Here is a 25,914-nt window from a genome sequence, read left to right as displayed (position 1 = left end):
TGATATGTTGGCTGAATAATGTTGACCAAGTGTCCCCTAATGATTAAGGAGAGAAAGTGTTTTGTGGAGCGTGGCAGGACAGTTGCCTCCCAAACCGCTCTACTCTCTGGATAGAGTGAGGTCCCCGAGGGCACGGCAGAAGTTTATTCCTCCTGACTCCGGTCTTTGGGCGCGATAGCAGACGGTGGCAGCTGCCGTGTTGTTTGTCCTGGGTCAGGGTTGCCACCTCGCTTTCCTCCAAAAGCAGCTGCGTCTCCCAGACTGAGCCCGGCCCCAGCTCTGCGGGGTGAGGCTGCGCGCCCCCCTCTGCCTGCCGCCAGCTGCCGGCCTGCCCCGACCTCCCTCTGCGCCCCTTAGGCCCCGGCCTCGCCGCTGGAGCCCCGTGGGGCCGCCGCGCTGGGCCCCCCCCTAGCAACGGCTGGGCCCCGGCGCCTAGCAACGCCCCGCCCCCGGACCGGAGACGAGGCTGCGGACGGTGGCCGCCAGGTGCCGCGCTTCTTCCGCGCAGGCGGGTACGGTGGCCGGTAGGGGTCGAGCGGCGGCTTTTCCTGGTGGTTCCGTGGCCGCCGCCGGGCCGGAGGGTGAGTGTGGGCCGGGCCGCGCCGGGGCAGCTGGGGGCCGGCGGGGCCGCGCACCGGGTGCGGGTGCCGCGGCGGCGGGCTGCGGCCTGTGCCGGGCCCTGGCGCCCGCCTCCTGCTGGGGCCGGGGAGCGGAGCGGGGCGGGCCGGGAGCGCGGCCGCGGCTGCGGGGCGCGGGGAGCGGGTTGGGCTCGGCTCGGGGGCGGCCGCGGCAGGCGGCTCTCCGCGGAGCGCCCCAAGCGCTGTCTCCCGGCGGCTGCGCAGGGCCCTGTCGCAGAGGGGAGGCGGCGGAGGAGCGCTGGTGCCGCCATGGACTTCTCCAAGTTCTTGGCCGACGACTTCGAGGTGAAGAGCTGGGTGAACGGGGCCTTCAAGGCCGTGCAGCAGGACGCGCCGGGAAAAGTGGACGCGCACGCCGCTACCCTGGTGATGAAGCTGCAGCTCTTCATCCAAGAGGTCAACAACGCTGTGGAAGGTGATGCTTCTGCCTGTCGCGGTGTTTAACGTAGCAGACGTGAGCTGAGCAGGGCGGCAGGTTTTGTGCTTGACTGCAGCTGCAGTGCTAGTTACAGCCAGGCGTCGTGGAGCTGCCGGCTTTGTAAACGCTAAGCGTGTCAGTCTGGACCTGCTGTGCCTTTTGTTATTTCTGTCAAACCTTCCTCCCTGCGTAGTAACGATTGGGCGTTCATATTCTTAACATTATCTGTATGTTATTACACATAGATTTTAAATGCTGAAAAACAATTGCTTCTGCTATGTTGAATAATCACTTTAAAAAACTTTTTTTTTTTAAAATCGTTGTAGTTCTTGATAAATTTGTTTATTCATGCAAGGCTCGTTGGTCCCTTTTCACTGTACTGCTTTGTGTTTCTGTAGAAACAAGTCATCAAGCTCTCCAGAACATGCCTAGAGTCCTCCGGGAAGTGGAGGCCTTGAAACAGGAGGCAACATTCCTAAAGGAGCAAATGATCCTTGTTAAAGAAGATATCAAGAAATTTGAAGAAGACACAGCTCAGTCAATGCAGGTGGATTCTTGCCTCACTGAGCATTTATCTGCAACTTGTGAAATTCTGAAGTTTCTGGACTTGTTCATATTGAACAATTTTGTAAACTCAAGATGTGTGAAAATGCTTTCCTAAGCATTGGTAGTAGTAAAGGTGGGCAGGGCATGGATTGGCTCAGTCTGCATTTCCTTACCAACAGCTGATTATGTTTAATTCATGGTTGCTGTTACATAATTAGTAACAGTGATTGTCCAGACTTTTGTGTGTTTGTTAGTATAGGGGTGCATAGCACTTTTCAGGCAAAATCAGTACTAATTATACAAATCCAGGATTTAAAATAACTTATCGTGATTTGACTTTGGAAGTTGATTTAACATCTGTAGTTCTTTCAGCCGACTTCTTCCTTCTTGTAATAGGCCTGACTTTTTCACACATTTCGAAAAATCCAAACCTGGAAATAACTCCCTTAAAAGATGCCTGTCTGGATGCTTAAATTGTTTCAATGGGCAACAGTTCTTTCTCTTTTTCTCAGGTCCTTGTAGAGATTGATCGAGTGAAATCTAGAATGCAGCTGGCTGCTGAGTCGCTCCAGGAAGCAGACAAATGGAGCACATTAAGTGCAGACATTGAAGAGACTCTTAAAACACAGGTAGTTACCATATTGTTCTTTTTGATCTTTGGGCCTTTGCCTTTCTAAAGAAGCTGTATTTAAAGTAGGTTCTCCAAGTGACTTTGAAACATGCTCCTACTTGTAAAATGTCATTGCAGAGCATAGGTATCAATGCTTTCTAACATTATGTTGAGCAACCTTGTTGGTTTTATTTTATTTTATTTTACTTTTTTTCTGGTGGCAGGATGTATCTGTGATTTCTGCCAAACTCACAAGCATGCAGAGCAGTCTGGCCATGCTTGTGGATACGCCGGATTACTCTGAGAAGTGTGTGCATCTCGAGGCTCTGAAGAACCGACTAGAGGCCATGGCCAGCCCTCAGATTGTCGCTGCTTTTAATGCTCAGTCTGTAGGTCAGTAAGGGTTGGTGTTATTTACTGTCAGTGCAAAGTTTGTCTGCTTTGAAAAGTTAAATGTTGTTTGGGTGGGGAATGTATGTCCTGAAGGCTCGTGGGGTGGGGTTATGTCCTCTTTCTGAGACAGCTGGATGCCATGAAATGTTACGTGCTCTGCAGCTGCCTGCAATCCAGTTTATCTGTGATTTCCTATCTGCTGTACCTGTGGCCACTAAGGGAAACAAGGAAAACATGAACTGACTTTGTAGGCCGCATAGCTTATGTAGATGTTTGAAACAGAGGTGCTGAGGCAGGGCTGTCCTGCTCTTATAGTTCAGTTATGCTGTGGACACTCTCCAAATGGGAAATGCTGCGCAAATAGGCAGAAGGCCTCTGTTTTTGCATTGTCATAGTGTGCTGGGCATATCTGTTACAGTTTGGTGTTGTACTCAGGGTGGAAATTTGTTTAGAAATGCTCTGACTCCATACCGTCCTGTAAAAGTTGCTTTATAAACTCTCCTTTCTTTAGAACATCATTTGACCTTTTTGGTCTGCTCTTCCCTCCCTCTCCTACTGTCATAGTACTTCTGGAAAGTGCTTGCTCTACTTGTTGCTTCTCATCTGTGTGCACCTAGAGATCCCATTAAGGATCCAGTGCTATTGTGCTATTGCTGTGCAACATTCCCTGGAGTTCATGTCTAAGTAAGGCAAGTTATAGCTGTGGGTGACTGCAGAGAGCCAGAGGGAGAGGAGGAGTGCTTTGCACAAATCCTTAGTCCTTTGCACAGATATTTCTCTTCTCTCTCCCACTCCTCTTCTGGCTTTTCTTCTTTGCACAAGCCGCTTTTTCCTTAGGCTGTGCTCATCAGCTTTCACAGTTGGTCACATGCCTCCCTTCTGCTATTGCAGTGCATTGCCTTTTACAGATTCAAGACAAAAGGTGATGTTTTGGAATGTGTTCTCTGCTTAGGATTAAAGTAATAGGATATTCATATGTTCTGTGGGTTCTCCAGCAAATAAACCATATTGGTGGAGAAAGCTGCTGGTAGCAGGTGTGCTGTTACGTGGTCCTTTTCCTGGGCAGACTCCTCAGAATAATTCACTTTGAGCATTGTTTGCATTCACTTCTTAAAATCTGTTGTGGGCACATGGAGACATGTTTTTTTTCTCCCTGAATAGCATTTTTCTTGTTTTTGTGAAGTCATGTTTTTTTCCTTATGTTCCAGTTCCTGCAGACTCAATACAAGTCAGTAAATATATTCCCAGAGCACCTGTATTCTGTGACTTCCACAGCTGTTGTAGATGCTGTTGTAGAGCATCTAAGTTACTTATGATATTCAAGTTTCACAGTCTCCCTCTGGGTCCTGTTTGAAAACAAAAAAGATGTATTACTAATTTCTCTGAACCAGATATATTTTGTGGATAGAATTATAGCCACTGCCCAGGCAGCTAGTTTAGGTATCAGTTTGTGAGGAATGGTGAAAACAAAACTGAGGACTTCATGAGGTATGTGTTCTGGTTTTGCAGATAGTGCTTGTTTTTGGAAAGTAATGATTTTCTTCTAGGAAACGTGCTGCTTTTATCTGTCTTACATGAGAAACGTTTACTGGTAAAAAGTTAAATTCATTCATTGTAAGTCTCATACCTGTTCTCATTTGAGTGTTGGTTTTAGGCAGCTCTCCTCTTACTTGAGCAGACAAGCAAACAAAAGATGGCAGTTCTGTCTTTCTGTATGGGCCATGGTGTGTATTCCCTTAATAGAAGAATTCTTTTGCTCGGTTTGGGATATATTCTGTCTCACCCTCAGCTTTGGGCCTGACCTTTTAACTGTCTGTTTTTTATTTTATTTAGATCAGGCAAAAATGTTTGTTAAAGTCTTCACTGAAATTGATCGGATGCCCCAGCTTCTTGCTTATTATTATAAGTGTCACAAGGTAATTATTTTTTCTCTCGATAATATTATAATGTGGAGAAATGAAAAATTGAATTCTTGCTTGACTTAGACCGTAGGGGGTGCTGTTACATCAAGTGTTCTGCCTTTCGTATTCAAAAGCGGATGGCATCTGTTCTTTTCCATATTTCATTCCCTGACTTCTTTCTGGCTCTTCACAGCTTTGATTACTCCCCATGTTTTGAGAGTAATTCATTGAGGGCTTTGTGTTCCTTAAGGTAGTCATAGGATATGTGCGTTCTGCTTGGTTTCTCCCTGTGCATTATAGTTGTTCTTGTTCCACTTTTCTTGGATGTGGCTATGTCAGTAATAACTTTATTGATGCAACTTGCCAGCTGCTGACTTCTGTAAACTCTTTTCAGGTAAGATTAAGGGTTGGAATTCCAGACAGTTCAGTAGTCATAACCTGATCCTCAAAAGTTCTCTCATGACTGTGACTTTTGAGGATTAAGTTCAAGGCTAGGGCTTGCCAAGTATTTCAACTATTATGTGGGGGTATCAATTGCAATCTCATTTTATGAGTAAAATACCAATGTTAATTAAATCTTTGGATCAACTAAGAAGCCTCTAGCTTGATGCTGAAAGTTATTTCCTTCTGAGGTGCCAAATTATAGCAAAGAGTTATGTTGAAATCTGGATAGGGGAGTAAGGATGGGCATTGTATTTCAGCAAAAGTGATTTGCATGAGAAGTTTCTGGTTCAAAATAACAAAACCCAGACCTGTGACCTGTTAGCTCTGCTCTCAGAACGGTTCTTATTACCCCTGCAGGTGCAGCTGGTGGCAGCGTGGCAGGATCTTTGTCAAAGTGACTTAAGCTTAAATCGTCAATTGACTGAACTATATGACACACTCCTTGGGACCTGGCACTCACAGCTTCAGTGGGCAACACAGGTGCAGTCACTACTTGATTTTGGTGGGCAACACAGGTGCAGTCACTACTTGATTTTGGTGCGGTGTTCAGGAGAGAGCAAGACTGAATTTTTGTAAAGCTCAGAATAATTCACCAGTGTTCAGTTATACCCTGTCCCCTGTGAATAAAGGACAGGGCTTGCAACCTCCATTCAGGTTCTGGTCTAACTCTCGCAGACAAGATTTAATTTCTGGTGCTCTACCTACAGCGAGGGTGCTGTGTTACTGCCATTAAAGCTGCTCTATCAGTTTCATCTGTATCTTAAATTAAATCTAATTTGTTGCTGTTGCAAATATGTTCTTTTACAAAACATTTGAAATGCCTGAATTGCTCTCTCACTTGTCCTGGAGGAAGCCCTCAAGGTCATGATAGACTGGTTCACGTCACCCTCTGTGAGATGTCTGAGGGGTTCTGCTGACACCCTTGGAATTTGTGTGCTTTTTTTCTTGGCAAGAGTAATGTAGGATCCAAAAAAGTTATTGTCCTTCTTTAGTGAAATTGAAGAAATTGGTTAATTTTGTCAAGCCTGTGAGAGCCTTCATCCATGAAGGGTAAGGGAGATTCTTATCTTCGTGTTAAGAAGCCTGGTGCAAGTGCTAGGCCCATCCTGCAAAGGAGCTCAGTGTTTCCTTGAAATAATGCATTTTTTCTGCTTAACGATTAGATGTGAATTATGGGTCAGATGTCAGCTAACATTTTAGCAGATGTGCTTTGAACTCAGGATTGTGAGAGAAATGCCATGTGGGACAAAGCTCACGTCAGTCAATCTCCTACGCTGCTTCTGCTTTCTGAAGAATTGTTTAACATTTTCTTTTCCATGCTATCCAGTATCCGTGGTCTTTTTGCTGCAGGAGACTAGTGGTGGTCTCAGCTTTTACAGTGATAAGAGAGAGCAGAACTGAGAGAATAGCTGACCGAAGAGTTGCAGTAAAGGGCCATAAAACGTTGTACTAGGAGATTTGAGGCTTGTGCATGTAAATCAAAGTTCCTAGCTGATTACAGTCTTTCTAGCCTACTTTCCTGTGCTGACTGCTGCCTATCTGACCAGTAATTTGGCTCATGATATAGTACTATTTCTTTGTAGTCTACCCATAGGTGCATTTTCTTTTTTTCCAACATGCCTGCTTGAACTGGGTGCTCTGTTTTCAAATGCCCTTTTCTGCCAGATGGTTCTTTCAGTGACTGTAGTGCCTGCGTTCCACTGGATTCAGTTTATGACCTATTTTCTAGTTTCTCAGCTGCTATATTCAAAGCGTAGTTTCAGTGGTGAAATAGCTATTGTCCTAGGCTTTCATAATCAGGCTCTCCTGCGTGCTAGGTCAGTGAGGTTCTTGCAGTCTTAGGAGACCTTCTTTTTTGTTTTGTTACCCTTTGTGAAGTTTTTCAGATCTGTTTTGTTCCCTTTTGGTTGGGATTACACGTCACCTGAAGAATCTGCCAGTGTACAGAATGTGGTGTTCTTGATCTGTGTATCTCTGTCTCTGCTCAACAGAGAGAGAGAATTTATGTTAATTCTTTGAATTGTCAAAGGATGATCAGCTAAACCCTGTTTTGGGGAATGCTTTAATGTTTCTTGTGTTTCTGCAAGGTTTTGAAAGTTCTTGGATAGTTTCTAGTAATTCTAGTAAACAGCATTAGCTGCTTCTATGCCCATTGTTGCCAGTGGTCCAGTTTTCTGTGCTGGGCATGAAGAAGTCCTTATGGTGCTGCCGCTTTCTCCCCTACTCTTTACTCCCAGCTTCCGGCAGCCTGCCTCTCTGCTGACAGCATTCACAAACCTGTCTGCTCTCCCTCTTCCGTCCCCCCTGTTTCAGGACCCCCGGTCTCTGTGCAGGTGCATAAGGGAGACTCCAGTGGACATGGCTGCCCCGGGAAGTGGTGCTGCTTGTGTGAAGGTTGCTTCTGCCGGTGGGGCAGCAGCACATGTTCAGCAGGGGCGAAGAAGGTGTCGGCCTCTCAACAGACAGCACTTGCTCAGTTTGGAGTAGGACAGTTTGTTGGTATCTTTGCTGAGACAGTGATGTGCAGGTGGTCTGTTGTGGGAAGCTGTTTGCCGCTTATAGCATTCCTCTGAGATAGCAAGTGCTTTTGCTAAAAGCTTTTCTTTTACTATAGGTTTTCAAGAACCCCCATGAAATTGTGACTGTGCTATTGATTCAAACTCTGGCAGCCTTGGTGCCGTCCATCCCTGTCTGCCTCAGCACTGCCATGGAGAGAGTAGGCCAAGAAACCAAACTGAATAAGCTGCTGGAGCTCTATGATGCCACCATCCACTTTGCAAAAGGGCTGGAAATAGCAATGCTGCCAAACCTGAGTAGGTTTCTTGCACTGAATTTTCTCATACTGTTTTGTTTTGTCAATACCTTTGTAAAGTTCTATTTTGCTGTTTTGTTTTTACATGGAAGGTGTGTTTCTTTCTTTTATAGTATTTACCAGTTATGATAAATACCAGTTATGTAGCATTTGTGCCTTTGTGTGTGTGTATGTGTATATATCTTTCACTAAATATATTGACACAATACTGAATGAATTTACTGAAGCAGAGCTTTTCTAGCCTGCTTGCTACCTTGGGTAAATAATATTTAGCACTTTTCCTTTTACAAGCATTAGTAAATCCTCTACCTAACAGATGAGGAAATGTCTCTAGGGAAGCTATCTGTTAAACCTATTGTGAAAGATCACAAAGAATAAAAGTTCAGGAGTTCCCTGGAATTAAAGCCACACCTTTCTAAACAAGAGAAAGCCTGCTTGAAAGGTACTTCCACTAGATTTCTAAATTTTACCTGCAATTTTTCCTGTTTATCTTGGATTATGTTTTAATCGAAAGAAAAAGCAGGGCCAAACATTATTTCTGATCTGTGTAGTTTATTCCCTCACAGTATATTAGATGCTTGATTCAAAAACTAACCTACGCTTTCTTTGCCCTGCAATGTTTGTCATCTCATTTTGGTCACGGCTTGATGAATGATTCCCGCAAACCACAAAGCAGTGAGACACTGTGTTTACGTAGTTTTATGCCTAATGTAAACTGTTGGCTATTTATAGTGTTTTACTAATTTGATTATGCCCCTTCAAAGACAAGGTATAGGAAAATCCTAAATTAAAGCTAATGGAGCATTTCTAATGCTATGTTTCCTGTGTTTGGTTCTCTGTAGCATTGTCTTGAGCTGTTTAAACCCAGATTCTTACTTGATTATGTAATTTATGAATGCTGGGCAATTCGAGGGAGTGTGACTGTCATTCTGTTTGTCTTTTTTGTTTTCTTTGTGATTGACTGTGCACTCTTGGCAGTCATTTTCTATCCTTGGCTTGGCTTAATTTGTGGTTGGTAATAGAAATGATTAAAAAGAACTTGGAAAAATAATGTCAAATTCTAGAAGATGATGGAATAGGAAAACAGGCACTGACTTGTTAACTGGGTAAAAAACAAAAAGGTTACATTCTTTATTTGTCTCTTGGGCTGCGAGGTGAGATGTTTGGGAACAGAGGTATTGCAGAATGGAAGAGCCAGGTGACTCAGAAGCACAGGGTCAAACTGGTTCTTATGTGTTTATGTGGGGGAGGGTTCAGTTATGAATCATAGCATAATTCAGGTTGGAAGGGACCTCAGAAGATCATCTAGTCCAACCTTCTGCTCAAAGCAGGGTCCGCTGTGAGGTCAGACCAGGTTATGCAGGGTTTTGTCCAGTCTGGTCTCAAAAACCTCTGAGCATGGAGATTGCACAGTCTCAGGACAGCCTGTTCCTGTTCCATTGCTTCACTGTCCTCGTGGCGTAAGAGTCTTTCCTTATATCCAGGATTCAAAGTAGTTCTGGTTTGGTGCTAGTTTGAGTTTGGCAAAACTTCATGGTAACACCTGATGTCCAGATCTGGTTTGACAAATAATGGTTCAGATGTGTTTTTAGTTTGGGTTTGCTACAGCTCTCAGCTCAACAGAATGGCTGTGAGATGCAAAGTTCATGGTTTGCGTTCAGCTCTGGTTGGTGAACACTGTGAATGAGTAGTCCTAAGTGAAATGAGTTGCTGTCAGTTATTTTAAGTGTGGACCAGGCTCTTTGCTAGATGAGACTTGCCCCTGTTTTAGGTTGTGCCCGTTACATGTTCACTTCTCAGATGGTTTCCATATTTTCCCTCTAATGTAGGTTGGAATGTTTAATAGATTTTCATCATCCAGCTGCTCCATTTTGGAGCAGTTTGTGATAATTTTCCTGAGGCACTTGTTGAGGCAGACCATCTTGGTTTTAAGCAGCAAGTAGAGATAATAGCTTTGTTTAAATAAATAAATGTGTAGTTGAGACTTAAAGCTGTTGGGCAGCATTCCAAGTTTATGTAGGTAGCATGCTCTAACTGAAGAAGTCTTGCATGTTGCTTGAAACAAAATTTTGAGTAGCATTCATTTATTTTTAAACTAACCATCTGATTCTTTGTAGAGGAGCAGAACCTGGTAAAAGTAATGGAACTGGTAGAAGCAGTGTATGGTCCATATAAGCCCTACCAACTCGAGTATGGAGAGCTGGAAGAAGAAAATCTCCTCATTCAGATCAGTGCAGTGCCCTTGGTAATGTAGCAGTCTCTGTTGTCTATGTAGTGGGAGGCAGCAGCAGGGGGAAGTTTGAAGCTACTGCTCACTACAAGGGTCTCTGTCACAGTTATTGCTCTCTCTTCTCCTTTAATTGTTTGATAGTATTTCCTGTTTACAGTATCTCTTGATACTGTTGTTTTAACTAAATTTTGCTTCAGAAATAGTTTATTTCAGCAGTGTTGTCAGCTCACAGGTAACCAACCCCTTTCTTCTGCTCCTTCATCCAGTAGCCAGCACTGTGTGCATCTGCTGGAAAAAGACTTTACTAAATTATTACTATCAGCCAAGAGACTGCCTCAAATTTCCAAGAAATTATTAAGAACAAGGTGGGAGGAAAGGCCTTTGTGTGGAAGATTCTGCTGTTGGAATAATAAGACTTTTTACTTGAAGGCCTGGTAAATATAGGATTAGGCAGTCTGACTTATTTATGATCGCTGTGCAGGGAAATGGGAGCAACCAGAACTGTTCTCCCTTAAATGCTTCACAAGATTGTGTAACACATCTTCATCTCGGTATTGTGCAGAGTGTTTCTCTCTTTCTTTTTTCTTTTTTTTTTCCTCTTTTTAAAGAGTCTGGACACTCACTGAAAGAAGAGTTGGGCTCAACCCTTTTTGTTGTTGTTGTTTAGGAGCATTGGGAAGTAATTGACTGCGTCCAGGAACTAAACCATTCGGTGAACAAACTCTTCATTCTGGCTTCTGGAGCCATTGACAACTGCATTAAACTCACTGATGGACTGGGAGTGTGTGGGCTTCTTAAGGCCCTGAGAGCTCTGTTCACAAAGTAAGGTGCTTTTAGTCGCACTGCTGCTTTTATCCTAAGGGGGTAGCAAGCATTCAGTTTGTAGCCAAGGACTTTGTAATTTATGAAACGTGGCTGAGTGCCGAAAGTGCCTATAACCAGTATGTATGAATCATCTGATATCCCCTTCTATGCTTAGTGCTGTCAGGGACTATTTCTTAGTGGAAAAAAGGAAGTGTTTTATGGTTAAAGGGAAGACTTCTCTCAGCTGCTTTCTATTTCAGTTGGACTGATTTTTCATTCATAAAAAATACTTTTGGAGGGAAAAATGTTTCCAAGAACCTAATACAACAAAGGTGAACTAGGCTGCTGAAAGTAGAACTTAGTGGGGAAATGCATACTTACTGGGACAAGTGATCTCAATATTCAGAATCTGCTTATAGTGCAAGATGCCCTAGTTAGTGAGGTTCATGGCAAGTTCTTGTCTTAAAAAATATAAATCACAATCAACTTAGATTCTTCTTTTAATGTTTCTGGTTCTTATTTGTCCCTTGTTGAGAACTGAATGAGGAGATCACAAGAAATGTAGTTATGCTGCTCTCCAACCTATAGTATTACTCCAGTGCCCATCTTTACTCCATTTCTCCGTATAGGTATACATCTGACTTTACAAATGCATTACAGTCTATACGAAAGAAATGTAAACTGGATGATATCCCGTCAGATTCACTTTTCCAGGAGGACTGGACGGCTTTCCAAAACTCTGTCCGGTAAATGGGCGTTTTTGGCTGGTTCAGAACTGATTTTTATATGAAAGTTGGAAGGGAATTACCTGGGGTCAGTTTACATGAATTTTGAGAGCAGAATGCAGGGCTATGCCCACTTTAGCTCCAGTGCTGCTGGGAGTGTTGGTTATAGTGACTGGATTTCAGGTTGCTGTGAGCGCTATGAGGCCCACCCCTTGTTTGGAGCAAGGCTGTATGTCGTGTCACTTGAAGTATCAGCAGCTCTTAGAATTCTTCCCAGTGACACTGAGCCGGCCTTAGCCATGGTGGCAATAGGTAGCATGTGGATGAGGCTGTTGGGCAAAAAATCATCAGCAGGATGTAATGAAATGGATGCAGAGTTAATAGCCAGATTAAAAAATGTGTCCCCTGTGGGGACGATGTTGTGTTTTGGGTTTTTTTTTGTTTTTGTTTTAATTTCCTGAAACTTGTCTGAAATGGGTAGTCTGAGGGGCCTGGCATTATCTATCTTAAATTTTACAGCATATGTTTTTGTCTTGTTCTTTCCCAGAATAATTACTACCTGTGGTGAGCTTCTTCGTCAGTGTGGAGACTTTGAGCAGCAGCTAGCCAACAGGTAAGCACTGCTGAACTTGCTACATGAGCTGTCAACACTGGTATCAAGTCAAAAGAAAACAAACCCCAAAGTGCTTTTAATGTGTAGACCACTGAGGGAGCACAGAGCCACTGTGCTTTAATATTTGCAAGGAAAGAGTGGAATGATTTAGAGTGCGCAGCCTCTCAATCTAGTTCATGCTCTGCCAAGGCTTCAGTGTAAAAACAGCCAATAAAACATGACAAAAAAGTCGAAGCAGCAGTATGAAATATTACAGGATTATTAAGCAAAGTTATAATTGGGAAGCATGGAGCATGTTTTTTTGTTTGGTTGGTTTTTCTTTGCCTGGGGGCACAATTGTTCAGGAATAGTCTGTGATTTTTTTTTCTTTTTTTTTTTCTTCTTTTCTTCTTTTCTTCTGCCTCTCTGTCCTTTGAAACGTCAAAGATGGGTCACAGACTGGTTCACTTAGTCCAGGGTCCGGTGTTCTGAGCTAGTGATAAGAACCCTTTTTCTTGGACACCTGGCTGGTGTGACTTATTCACCCGGTGGGCATCAAGTGGACTGCCAGACTGGGGTCAGGAAGGAATTTTCCACCAGGTCAAATTGGCAAGATTCTGACTTCCCTCGTGACATGGGGCATGAATCGTACGCTGACATGAATCTAGGTGTGCCTCAGCTGATCAATTCCTTGTAACTTGAGAAGCCTCAAGCAGGGGCAGCATGTAGCTCTTTTGTTGCTTGTAAGCAGTGCACTTTTCAGCCTCTTGCACATCAAAATGCTTTAGTTTGACTTGAGTGCCTGTGGTTGGTATAGGGCAGTGGCCTGCAGGATACAGGAGGATGGGTTTGTTTCATATTTTCTAAACTTTCTGAGAGCACAATCATCCCTTTTTCAGCTCAGTATTTGGGCAGTTTTCAGCTGCAGGACAGAAGAAGTGAGAGTTGGCTGCAATTAGTGCCTGCCACCAATGGATACTCTCTCCCTTGGAGGAGCTCATAGGTAGCACTGATAGCTGTTAGCAGTTCTTGAATAGTTAAAACTTGAAGCTGTTTTTCAGTTTCCTCTCGCTTCCGTGCCCTGTGAGAATTAACCTTGTGCTGAACTTCCCTCCCCCCCACGCCCCCCCACTAACTCCTTGCATCGCATTTGAAAGCTTTGGTCACCTTGTGGAAGGCAGGAATTTTCCCTAGTAAAGCTTCCACTAGCCTCAGCTGTTGGGAGCTCTGCTGCAGATCTGAGGAACGCATCACTGGCAAAGTTTCCATATAGGAAGAATTATTCTTCTGCCGCAAGCAGCCTGCAAAGCAGTCAGGGCTACCCTGGGTACTATTTTACAGATGCATTAAACTGCTTCAGGTCATTGTTGTCATTGAAAGGAGAGGTCCGGTCCTTCCCCTTACTCACCTTGTGTGTTTTTGATCATTCCTTGCATTGATTCCAGCAATTTTCTGCAGCCACAAGGTAAGCTGGATCAATTTGCTGATCTGACCAAAAAATAATCTTCTTGTGCAAAGAAGAATGCTTTTCAATTAGATTGACATACCAACAGTCTGAATCTGTCTACGCAAACACTAGTGGCAGTGCAAAGGATAGAGGAAGTTGAGGGGCAGTAGCATGGCTTCTGGTCTTAAGCTGTTCACAAAACCACATTCTGAGCTACCTGATGATCAGACCACACACAAGATTTGTTCCCCATATCTGCTGTTTCTGAGACCCCAAAGGCAATGGTAACTAGTCTATAGGGGCTTAATTTGCAGTGCACAGGGGAGTGCCCTAATGCTTATCCTTATACTCTTCCTTCTGCTCCTGAAGCTATGCAGATCTTTTTAAAACTTTTCTACCAATATCTAGAACCGCACAGTCTCTTTGCAGTGCTTTGTGCTAGCAAGTTTCTGCTGTAAATTGATGCAAGTGGCTGCTTGTAAGGGTTTTCCTCTGTCTATGGAGGACTCACTGGGCCTTGTGGTTCCATGTTGCTCTCCAGGAAACTGTAGAGCAACCTGTGACACTGCCTTCTGGCAACTGAATTACCTGTCCCCTTATAGGGTAGGGTAGAGCAATAATCACAGGCCGTACAAGGAATGACTGAGTCAGAGAGGCCCCAGTAGCTCCAGTCACTTCCTTCTTTCTCTCGCTTAAGTTGGGATGCTGCTGTAAGTCTTCCTGGAAGCAGCATGAGGGCAACAGTGCTGTTTTCAGAGAATTCTATTGGTGACTTTGTCTACTTGCTTTCAGGATTTTATCAACTGCCGGGAAGTATCTCTCAGACTCCTACAGCCCTTGTAGTTTTTCTGGCTTTCAAGATACCAGTTCTGCAGAAAAGAAGAGCTCTGTCAAGAACCCCTGGCAGGAATACAACTATCTTTTGAAGGAGAATCCATCTGAGTATGCCAGCCTTATGGAAATGCTTTATACTCTAAAGGTAGCTTTGCTGTCCAGGAGAACCTGTCTCTATAGCAGGTTGCTGTTGGGCCCACATTTGGTAGATAGGGATTAGATTCTACCTGCAGCCAGATTACATCTCATCTTGAGCTGCAGTCTTTTGATGGGCTATGCGCTGAATCTTCCACAGAGACACCAATCTGCTGAGAGAATGAAATGTCAAAACCCAGGAAGTCTGGGCTCATCTCATCTCTCCCCAAAACCTGGCTGTGTTCTTTGAACATGTCCATATCAACTCAAGTGAGAGACATTCTATCACAGAAGGATATATGGAAGATTATATTGAAGCCATCTCAAATTCCAGGCCCCATATACTGGCTTCTCAAGTCTTTCTTTGCCACTTACATTCTGCTGCCATATCCATCCTGAAATATAGTTCTACAAGATCATTCATGCATGTATCTGTGAACAGGGTCAAATGACTAGTTAACTAATCTTCTTGTGGATCTAACTTATGTATGTTTGCCTTTGTCAGTCACTTACAATAGTAAAGTCAAGGTTATGAGTTCTGGCCCATTTTCTCAAAGTGTTTTTTAATTTCTTGTGCACTTAATTTACATGCAACTTGCGTAGCTCTGCTTTCAGTGTTATGTGATTGACTTTATACCTTTGCTAAATGGTAAAGTTCTATTATATGTCTTTCTCCTTAAGTAGAACTCTTAATTCCATGCAGGGAATCACTTAGTTGTGCCCTTTGAGTGAAAGGTTGTATTTGTATTTCTCCTCCTATGGCAAATGAAAATGCATTATCTGACTTTTATTTTAAAGTTTACCTGACAGAGTATAATAAGCTTTCTGTGCTTTTGCCCACTCTTCCCTTCTGTGCCCAAAGAAGGAATGAAAATCTGGGTGGCTGGATAGTGATTTAATTTTTGATCGCTACTAGGGAGATTGTAAAACAGGTGTAGTACAGTGTGGAACTCCATCTTCCCCAGAGGCGTTCTGGTTGAGTGCATATTGTAAAGGCAGTTTTGCCATCTTCTCAGCAAGTTTCTTTGTATCTAGCCTATACTGGGACCCGGCATGACAAGAATGTGATGATGATTCTTTTTCCACATTTCAGGGAGCCGTGCGCAGTTGGTGTTGTGAATACCTAGTGGGAGTAGGGTTTTCTAAAGGAAGCATGTTGTGCCATGGCAGAGAAAGGCTCTTTTGTGTTAGGAAGGCCTAATGAGGACCTCTTTAGGAATATTAACATAGCTTTTCTGTGGTCAATTTAATGGCATCTGTATGTAAACATTTTTATGTGTGTTTTAGGAAAAAGGTACAAGTAACCACAACCTATTGTCTTCATCTCGATCTGCCCTAAGCCGCCTCAACCAGCTAGCACACCACTTGGCTTTCGATTCTGTTTTTCTTCGCATCAAACAACAGCTCTTACTCATTTCTAAGATGGAGGTGAGTAATGGTTACACTGATCTGATCTGAACGGTGATAAGGTTTACCTGTAGCATACTTTAGGGCAGAGTACAGCTCAATGCTGCTCACCTTTCTCCTTTCCAGAATATCAAAATATTTCCCTCTGGTATCATCTTTCTTCCATGAGCTGTGCTCAGTGCAAAAGTTTACCTCCCTCACTTTACCACAGTCACAGCAGATGACTGTGTTTGCAGACTCTGATGTTTGTCTGAGATACTGTTTCTTCCAACCTCTGTGAGTGTGTATTTTCCATAAGGAGCAATGCGGACAGGGGAAGCAAATCTCTTACTCTCTGTGTTCTGTTTTCTTAGAAATCTGAGGGTAGTCCCAGTCCTTGTCACTAGGGTAGCCCTTTCCCAGAATATCCACAGACCTCATGCTCCAGAACTTCATAGGTTGGTTTGCATTTTTTGCCTTACAGGGATGGAACTCCAGTGGCATTGGCGAGACCTTGACAGATGACCTGCCAAACTTTAGCCTGACTCCTCTGGAATATATCAGCAATGTAAGAGCATGCATGGATAGTCTCTAGAAGCGCAGTGCTGCAGGAATCACATCTGTGCTCAGCCAAGTTTCTGTAAAGTCATAGTATTTGTTGAATTTGTTATTCAATGGTGAGAGATGCTGTTAGAGAGATTCTGATCAGTTTGATTGTGCCATTCTTTATAGCTTTTAAGAAATCACTGTCAAGTTCTGGAATAGCAAAGGAACTTTGAGAGCATGAGGAAAGTGTCCTCTCCTTTGAACTGCGCTATTTGCAGTATTAATTCTTGTAATAGGATGGAAAATGCCAACTTCTGTTCGTAGTGGTGCATACTGAGCATATCTTAATAATGCAGCTCATGTAGCAGAGAAGTCCCTGTTATGTATGTTGGAGTGATTTAATCTTACTGTGAATTTAAAAATGGCTTGAGCTCTTCTGCTTCTTAAGACCCATGCGACTCACTGTTTTTTGCCTTCTGATGGAATAACAATAAAATTTCTTTCTCATACTGGGATGTCTTGAGTGAAAAAGGACGGTGAGCTGTATAACCTGCTGACTAGGTACTCTTCAATTTTGTGTGGGTGAAGAACATTAAAATTGCTCTCCCACTCTCTTGGTTGCTGTTTCACTGCCTAATTTGCAGTTCAGATAATAATATTAGCTGTTATTACTCTCTCAATGCAAAGTATAATTTGGCAAAAAAGTTTTTAATGTTGCTGTCATTCTGTGCATCAGACAGGGAAACAGATTTTTTTTCACGGATAGGTTGCCTTTAGGATTTTACTTTCCTTTAGTGTATGGCCTAAAAACTGTTATACTTTGATTTTCAAGCCTTTCTAAAGAAACGGGTAGTCAGCCAATTGTAGGATAAATTTGTCACAGGTAGTTCTGCGTTCAGCTATCTGAGAGACTTTTTTCGAGCTTTAGAAAGATCATGGGCAGTGTATCAGGTAAAACTTCAAGGAAAAACTGTCACTGAATTTCTAAGTAAGCTTTCTAATTAATGCAGCTCACCAAGAGAGACCTGTGTGGTTGGTGAGAGACGGGGTGTGCTCACCTACAGCTTTTACTGAAAGCTAAAACTGAGATATGTATGGTTGTTACTAGAGTCTGTGAGGAATCAAAGTGCATTTTTACATGTCCAAGGCAAAGAGGAATTTCTGAAAATTTCAGATGCAAAACATCTGTTTTCTGATATCTTTTCAGATCTATCCCTTTATCTTCCCGCTGAGTGATAAGTGGGCCGAGACTGAGCCAAGGCTTTGTCTTAGATACTCTTGAAATAAAGCTATTGCATTGTGCAAACCCCTTCCAAAAAACTAAAGTACAGTTCAGAAACAAATTGAAGAAAGCACAAGTGATGTGAGCTCAGAAAAAACTATAAATGAGTATGCTCCATAATGTGGAGGCAGAGTATTCTGAACAGTATCTGCACCTAGGAATTCTGTAGCAACAGGTAATCACTGTATAAACGATGTAGTGTGTGTTATCTGCCTGAGGTAATATACCTCATGCATGTGAATTTGTGAGCATAGCTGTTATTTGGGAGTGGTACGTTTCTGAAATTCATTATCTTGTCACTTGAATCCATGTTTCCTTTTCCTGTGGTTTTGTTTGGACCAGTCTCTTAGATTCTGGTCTAGAAAACAAACTGCCAGGAACACTCTAGAGGTCAAAAATTTACTTAGAGTTATGACACAGGTTTTTGTTACTGTGATTGTTTGAATGACTGCTTCTCTCACCTCCTGAAAAAATATTTTTTGTACAAAGTGTAATGATCAGCAAGAGACATAGTTTGTTTCTGAGCTACTGTAGATTAGTGAGCTGTTATCAAGCTCAGCTTTCTGCCTTCAAGTTTGTGTTATTGCAGTTGACTTTTTCTTCATTCGTTCAATGACTCAGCTCTTCTGTGCTTTTATTCTAGATCGGGCAATACATTATGTCACTCCCTCTCCACCTTGAGCCATTTGTCACTCAGGAGGATTCTGCTTTGGAACTGGCATTGCATGCTGGAAAACTGCCTTTTCCCCCAGAGCAAGGTAGGATGAAACCAGAGAAGTGAAATGTCTGGGGGAAAGGTTTCATGTTTTGGCGTTATGTGGATGTGTTGGGTTATAGTAAGGAAGCTGTTTGAGATCCAGTTCCTACTGTTTATTCATACTGTTTCTTCCAACAGTCTTCTGCTGATGGCCATGAGGACCCTGTAGATAATGAATGAAACTTTTTTCCAGTTTCATTCAGACCAGAAGCTTTAGCTCAGCCTATTTAAGAAGATTAGTGATTATTAACACTGCGGTTTGGGGTGCCAGACCTGAAGTATTACTTTTTTATAGCTGGAGCAGTATTTAGTTTATTAAGTGCTGTCTCAGAATCAGCATGAGTATCTGATATGCTGTTTTCTTGTCCCTTGAGGATGGCGTGCCACAATTACCGTTGTATTTGGGGTGCTCACTTACAGCACGGTTTTTTGGTAGCTCTAGCCGGAGCGTGGGCTCCTATGTTCTGTGACCCGCCTTTGCACCAGTACTGCAGTAGTGTGGTGAACTGGTTCAGGGAATTAATTGATCAGGACAAAAATGAAGGTATTGTGAGGTGAGTTCAGTAGGATGTGTTTTCACACAGATAAATGCCTAGAACCAGTGGCCGTTGTCTTAGGAGGCATATCTGCAAGGAGATAGTGAGACAGTGTTAGTCCCACCCTACCATAATTTTTGCTGTTCTGTAACCATGACCTGAATTCCACTCCTAACCCTTTCACTGCTGGGCTCTTTGATACAATGTTCTGATGCCCTATCAAATCTCTTTTTCTGCTCCTTCTCCTGTGGTCGGGCTTCCTGTAATGCTGGAGCACTGGGTGTGTGATAGGCTGAAGCAGACCTGGGTGGTCCTGACTGCTAAAGACAAATGAAGTTTTTGCTGAAGGTTTTAATTGCTGGAGATGATAATGGTTTTATGGCAGTTAAGGCAAGAAGGAGCCATAAAGTCATCAGCTTTGACCTGTATATATCAGGTCAGTACACTTTACTCCAGTATTTCTTATGAAGTTCAAAATTAGCATTTACGCAGTTTGTTGTGTTTCACTTAGCCCTCAGGAGACCAACTTTTGCCCTGCAAGTGTGGCGAGCAGAAGGCACTGGGGTACCAAAGCCCTTACGTTGCAGGAATTGGGCATGGGTGGTTTACCTAAGTGTTTCCATCCCAGAAGGTAATGCATACTTGGTCCCTACCATTATGGACTGGGAGAATATTCTTTCGAGTCCTTATCTGACTCCAGCTCTAGTTACTGCTTTGATCTTGAGCATATGAGCAAGACATACCTACATGAAACCTCAAAAAGAAAAGTTTCAGTCTTGCCTCAAATCATCTCCAGCTGCTACTAGTGATGCTTCAGAAGCAAGAGAAAACTCACCTAAAATGCTTGAGAATACATTTTTGCGAGTTATGTAAGAGGGGGAATTCTATCCTTCCCCCTGCAGACAGTGAGCTCAAGCCTTGCAGTTAGAGATACAATTGTAGTCGTCATTGGTGGGCGTTTTGAGGGAGAACAGGACTGCCTGCGTTGCCCTTTCCATACAAGTGAAGGGAGTGAGCAGGAAGTACCTGAGGTCAGTTTCCAAGCTCTGAAGAAAACATTTTGGCCATCTAGCCTGATCCTTCTCTACACAGACTTGTCTATCTTCTGGAAAATTCCCCAAAAGTATTTGAAAAATTATCCATTGTCCATGTTTAGGTTCATATAAAACCAAGTCTTTTCTAAATCTTGAAGACAAAAGAAAATAAATGGAACTCTTTGAGCCTCACATTAAGACTTGTTTTTGCAGTCCCTGGTCTCTTTTGTTGCCTGTCTTCTGTTTCCAGTATTTCCACATATTTCTTGAAATGGGGATATCAGTATGTGATATCATTTTCTATCTGTGATTTTACTAATACTGTGTAGAGGGATGAGATTGCTTGCCTAGTTTGGTTTGATGATCATACTTTGTACATCACTAGATTACATTGGCCTTTTTGCTACAGCCCTGTGCTGAGAACCCGTGTCAAAGTGAAAATCCCAGTGACATTGAAGTCTTTCCAGAGTTGCTGCTTTTCAGGACAAGAATTCCCTGGCTTCTTGGTGTCCAGCTGTATTGTCTTGTATTTAGCAGCATTAAAATGTACTTGGTTTGTGTTTAGTTGTATTTGTGTACTGAGAGGTGGCGAGGAGGGAATTCTGTCAACTCATCATCTTTGTTTGAAAGACTTCTAAAGTTACTTTTGCTTCTTCTGCTTCTTATCAGCCCACCCACTGGAGTACAGTTCACTGAGCAGCTTGGACTTTCTAATAGCTTGCTGAAGACAAGAGACTTGCTCCAGCTTTGCACTCCTGCCCTCTCCCTTGTGCTGGTTCTGGCACTTGCTAAACCCTTGGCAGGGCCATTTCCCTACCTTAACCCCACAGAAAAATATTAACTTTTTTTTCTTTTTCTGAGATAGTTTTCTGTCAATGAAGTGTCAATAAAGTGATTTAAATCAACTTTCCAAGAGGTCTGCTTCGCAACAGAGCTGGCAGGAGTACACAGCCAGGAATGGGCAAAGAGGAAGCTCATGGCATATTTAGAAGTGGTGACTTGTTAGCTGGCTCGTTTAACATCCCCATCTATTTAAGACAAAAACCCCACATCAATGTACAATGTATTATCTCCAGACAGTCTCTAAACTGCCATTCTTGAAACAACTGTTGTCAAGAACTGGCACAGCATGAAGTTTATCAGCTCCCAGACCCTAGTGAAATCTGAAGAGAAGCTCTTATAATCTTAATCCTACATTTATCTTGTGTAGTATAAAAAAGCAAAAACAAAAAAACCTTGCTTGCAGTCTTCCATGGTCTTGTTGAGAATCACAGCCCCTTCATTTCTTGCTGGGAAAAGAGAAGCCCTTAGCTCCTGTCCTCAGAAATCAATTCACTCTCAAGAAGGGTAATAATGCTGTTTACCTGTAAACATCTTATTCCTTTGCCTCTTTTGCCTGTGTGGCATGCTAACTTGTGTCTATCTGTCATAAAGGCTAGGAGCCCAAGGTCAGAAACTGGTCTGTAGTCTGTCTTGCTTTAGGACAGGTTTTGCATCTTTTAAAGCTTCTTTTCCTAAGGCTCCAATCATGGGTTCTAGTCTCTATCGTCAGATTCTCAGTAAGGACAGAATTCTGAAATGCTGACTATTTCATTTAAATTCTGTTTTCATCCTTTATCATCTCCAGCTGAAAAACCATTAGAGCTCCACTGCTACTACTAGTGCCACTTGTGACTCTAGTGAGTAGATGCCCGTCACAATGATTAAAACCCATGGACTGAAGTAGGTGCTGCGGGGGGCTGCCCTTTAAGAGACAGCCGTGGCCCTGTTGCCTCTTCAAAACTTTGTCGCCAGAGCACATTTCTTTAGACCTGGGGAGTTCTTTCTGGATGTTTTTCCTTAATTTCTTGCAGCAAGCTGAGTTTTGGCTCATATTCATTCTTCAGATGACTGTCCTTGCTTGTTGTGTCATTAATCCTGTTGCAGTTAACAGTGGCTACATAATGCTTCCCAGCAGGTTGGCAGCACACCATGGTTTTCTGTGGTTAATCTCTTCTCAGTGTTTGTTTCCTCTGACAGTCAGGGCAGCGTAGAGCTTGGGATTTAGAGTCTTCCTGAAGCTTTCTGAGAATACACCCTTTGGTTTAGATTTTAGCATTAATTGTTTTGTCATCTTAAAGTATTTACATGTTTAATAATTAATTAATTTTCAAAACATTGATGAACATAGAATGCCTTTAACACTTGAAAAAAACTGAATCATTGTCATTTGAGTAGTTTGTAAACTAGTCCTGGAACAGACTACATCCTAGAGAACACGCTAGGCAGTGCCTGTGATCCCAGCCTGATCACCTGTCATCCCTTTAGAAATTAGTTACCTGGATGAGTAATTGAGGGAAGTGTTTTGGTTCTCAAACCATCTTTCAATGTAATATAGTATCAAGGAAGATAAATTACAGCTTTGATCATTCCAACCAGCTGACAAGCTGTCTGAATTCCAGGACCTTAATGTTTTGTTGAATAAATTGTTAACCATTTATGATTTTATATCTTGTTACAAAACTAGTGAATGCAGGTGAGTGAAACTGCTGACAGCTAATGAGAATTTTCTGTTCAGGAGATGAATTACCTGAGCTGGACAACATGGCTGATTACTGGCTGGGTTCAATCGCCAGAGCTACGATGCAAACCTATTGCGAAGTCATCCTGCAAATACCAGAGCTCACTGTACATTCGACAAAGCAGCTTGCCACAGACATTGGTAAGCTTGGCGCACACATTGTCCTGAGAACTGCTGCTGTAACACATGGGGCTCTTTTTTTATTACATTTCATTTTAAAAAATTGCAATATGGATTTCTGCATTAATTGTGGGCATGTGTATCTGATACCCTGCATAGTGAAATGGTTCATGGCTTCTCTTTTGCAAAGTGTTCTGTCAGTCCCTCTCCTGGGAAGAAGAGGTTTTCTGGTAAGTGCTTCTGCTTCTTCAAAGCTTTGTGTTTCTCACTGTGGAAATCAAGGTCCTTCTCAATGGAGAGGATTTCCTACAAGCCAGTCTTAGCAAGGAAGAGATTTGTATATAATCTTCTTAAGTGTGGCATTATAAGAAGGTAAAGGGTTCTTTCCCTTCTCACCAAAGAGTGCTTGCACTGCCAGTATATGCTCTATATGGGGTATATGGCATGTGCTGAGTCTTTTGGAGAGTGCTCCCGTGGCTCATTAAGGAGGCAGCTGGCTGATTCTTTGTGTCCACTTCAGCACTGTTATTGCTTGCTAGGTATAGGACCCTGGTAGCTCATATAGGAAAGATCTGCCAAAGGCCTTCTAAAAGTCACTGTAGAGCACCTAACCAGCATCCTTTTTTACAAAAGCTGTAGAGTCAGCTCCGCTGCCATCGTTAGCTTATCTCTATGCTACTCTAATGGTGCAAGGTGACTAAGGTTACTTTTAACATGGAGAAATTTTCAGTAACAAAGTGGGAGATACTTGGGAGATGTTGTTCCTCTCTACCTTCTCCCATTTAATGCAGAACAACTGAGGGAAGACTGATGGAAGTTTTTGGGGAAGGTGGAGGATGTGGAGGAGATGTTTTTTCTTATCCTAAGCTGATGGAAGAAGTCTCCACAGGACCACTACAGCTGTTATAAATGCAAGCTGGTCCTTTCTCTGCTCTAAATCGTGGATGCTGACTTCACTATTGCCAACCTCAAAAATAAGGTTACAGACAGTATCTTCTCCTCAGTTCACCAGAAAGTGAGTTTAAATATCAGGGAATTCAGCCTTGAATCTTTTTTTTTGTGTGGCATAATAACAAAACACTGAATTAGAGGCTGGTTGCTGGACATTCCCCATTCCACCCTTAATTCCCCAGCTGACTTTGAATCAGTGATCTGGAACTCCCTCCTACCTTGACAACCGTTCACCCCTGCAAAAGTTCCCATCTTTGTTGCAAGCTCTTAACTTGCCTTTGAAATTGATTGTGATCCTTTATCTGTGACCTTGGTGACTTACTACTCTGAGGAGGTGGGTGCTCTCCACAGATACTGAAATATGGCAGAATGTTCCTCAGTCCTTGGAACAAAACAGACAGTTGTTTAAACTAATGTACAGAGAGCCAAAAATTTTTGTCCGTCAGTACAGTTGAATTGTAAATACATTGCAGTTTTCTGTGTGTCTGAGCTGGCAGTGACAGAGAGGATTCTAGCTGTCCTGAAGGACAAAGAAAAACTTTTATTTGGGTGCTGCTTGCATAGTATCTGTTCCCTGTTTAAATACATGTTTATCCTTTATCTTTTAGATTATCTAATAAATGTGATGGATGCCCTCGGCCTTCAGCCATCAAGAACACTGCAAAATATTGTAATCCTGTTGAAGGCAAAACCAGAGGACTACCGGCAAGCTGCAAAAAGCATGCCCCGCAGAATGGCCAGCAGCATCGCTGCGATGAGAGGACTGGAATGCTAGCTGTAATGTCCCCACTGCTGTGCATCCTTGAAGGGCTGAACTGATTTTTCTCTTATTCCCTATAAACTTTCCAAGGACAGTGAAGATGTCTCTGGGGATAAGAGGAATTTATTTATGAATAACTTTTAATAAATGTCTGTTTAGGAAAAGCTTGCTCATTTTTTCTGTCTTTGGAAATGAGGAAAGGTGCCTTACAACAAAATTTACTAAAAACTGTCTGAATGACCTTGAGTAGGTTGAACAATGCTGGCTTCTAACTAGAATTGGTCTGCCGCTAGCTGGGAGAGTTCATGCTTCATGACAGTGAGATGACTGGCTTTTTCAGAACAGTTTAATCAATTTTGAATCTAAAATTATGGGGTAAGTGCAACATAGATCAACTGATTGGAAGTTTTTCCACCTGGAGGCAATGGCTGTTGCTCAAGTCTGTCATTATTCACCATCTCAAAAAGACAGAGTCTCATCAATTAGTAGAAAATGCATGATCAAACCCAACTCTGAGAATAAAACCAGTTTTGTAGGTTGTTTCTCATGAGATTAATGTATTCTGTTGCTTAAGGCTGTGATGAATGTAATATATTTAATGAAACAATGTTGTTTTCTTATGAAATTTATTGAAGATTGGTATCTAGATCTTTGTAAAAAGCTTTGTCTAGCTTAAGAATGCTTCCAATGCTTCCACAGCTTTTTTTCTTAGGACAAAATTGGGCAAAATGCCAGCTGTGTCAAACCTCATGCAAACCCTGTTTTGGAGGGGGAAAAAGAAAATCTTTGTCTTCCCCTTACCTGTAGCTATTCCTGCAGTTTTCTCCTTTTATTCCTGCCCCCCCCCCCCCCCCGAATCCTTTGGTAAGTAATTCATTTCCCAGTTTCCATCTCTCTGCCTCTTTCCTTAACTTGTTTCAGGCTGCTCTAAGCAGTGTTTAGCCAGATCCACAAATTCTTCTGCTGTCTTTGTTTTTTGACTGTTTTTTTCCCCCAGCAGCCTGTCTTTTGGACAGCCCTGACTCTCCAGCTGTCCATCCTTCTTCATTGCTTCTTGTGCCTGTGTTGCTGCATTTTGTGGTTCCCTTTTTGGGACTTTCTTGTCTGATAGATTCTCTGCTGGGTGACTGTATGTGCTTAGTTGCTATTGCTAAGCTGATGACTGCCAAATCCGTCTCTTCTCTGGGCAGTCCTGTGTCTGCTTTTGTAATGCCAACATCTTGCGTTTTATAGCACACATGTAGCATACAGATACAAGCTTATGTTTTACCAGCTGTACACTTCCTGAGTGAAATTGGATTCCTTTGCTTTTCTCAGCTGTATGTGGATGTTTTACTGCCAAAAATGCAGTTTGGGGAGGTGAGGGGAGCAGGGTGCTTATAAGCAGTTGTTGGGTTTAGCAAATTTTGGCAAAATAAGTACTGGAGAAGGGAATTAAAGCATATTTTCTGCA

At 42.7% G+C, this 25,914-nt stretch overlaps 1 protein-coding gene across 1 annotated transcript; it reads left to right on the top strand.

Annotated features, from left to right (window-relative positions):
- Nucleotides 1-451: 451 nt before the first annotated feature.
- Nucleotides 452-25,914, top strand: COG7 (component of oligomeric golgi complex 7). The gene is made up of 18 exons (XM_026103930.2): nt 452-581; nt 843-1,053; nt 1,455-1,603; nt 2,115-2,231; nt 2,437-2,605; nt 4,439-4,521; nt 5,308-5,430; nt 7,565-7,763; nt 9,880-10,007; nt 10,660-10,814; nt 11,426-11,542; nt 12,069-12,134; nt 14,353-14,539; nt 15,817-15,957; nt 16,400-16,483; nt 18,387-18,501; nt 22,628-22,771; nt 24,310-25,914. Exons 2-18 carry the CDS (start codon nt 888-890, stop codon nt 24,474-24,476), a joined length of 2,310 nt encoding a protein of 769 aa, XP_025959715.1. The 5' UTR covers nt 452-581; nt 843-887; the 3' UTR covers nt 24,477-25,914.

This window comes from Dromaius novaehollandiae, chromosome 14, assembly GCF_036370855.1.
Source record: "Dromaius novaehollandiae isolate bDroNov1 chromosome 14, bDroNov1.hap1, whole genome shotgun sequence".
NCBI classification, from domain to species: Eukaryota; Metazoa; Chordata; class Aves; order Casuariiformes; family Dromaiidae; genus Dromaius; species Dromaius novaehollandiae.
The sequence above is the reverse complement of the archived record's forward strand: the minus strand, read 5'-3'. Positions and strand labels throughout refer to the sequence as shown.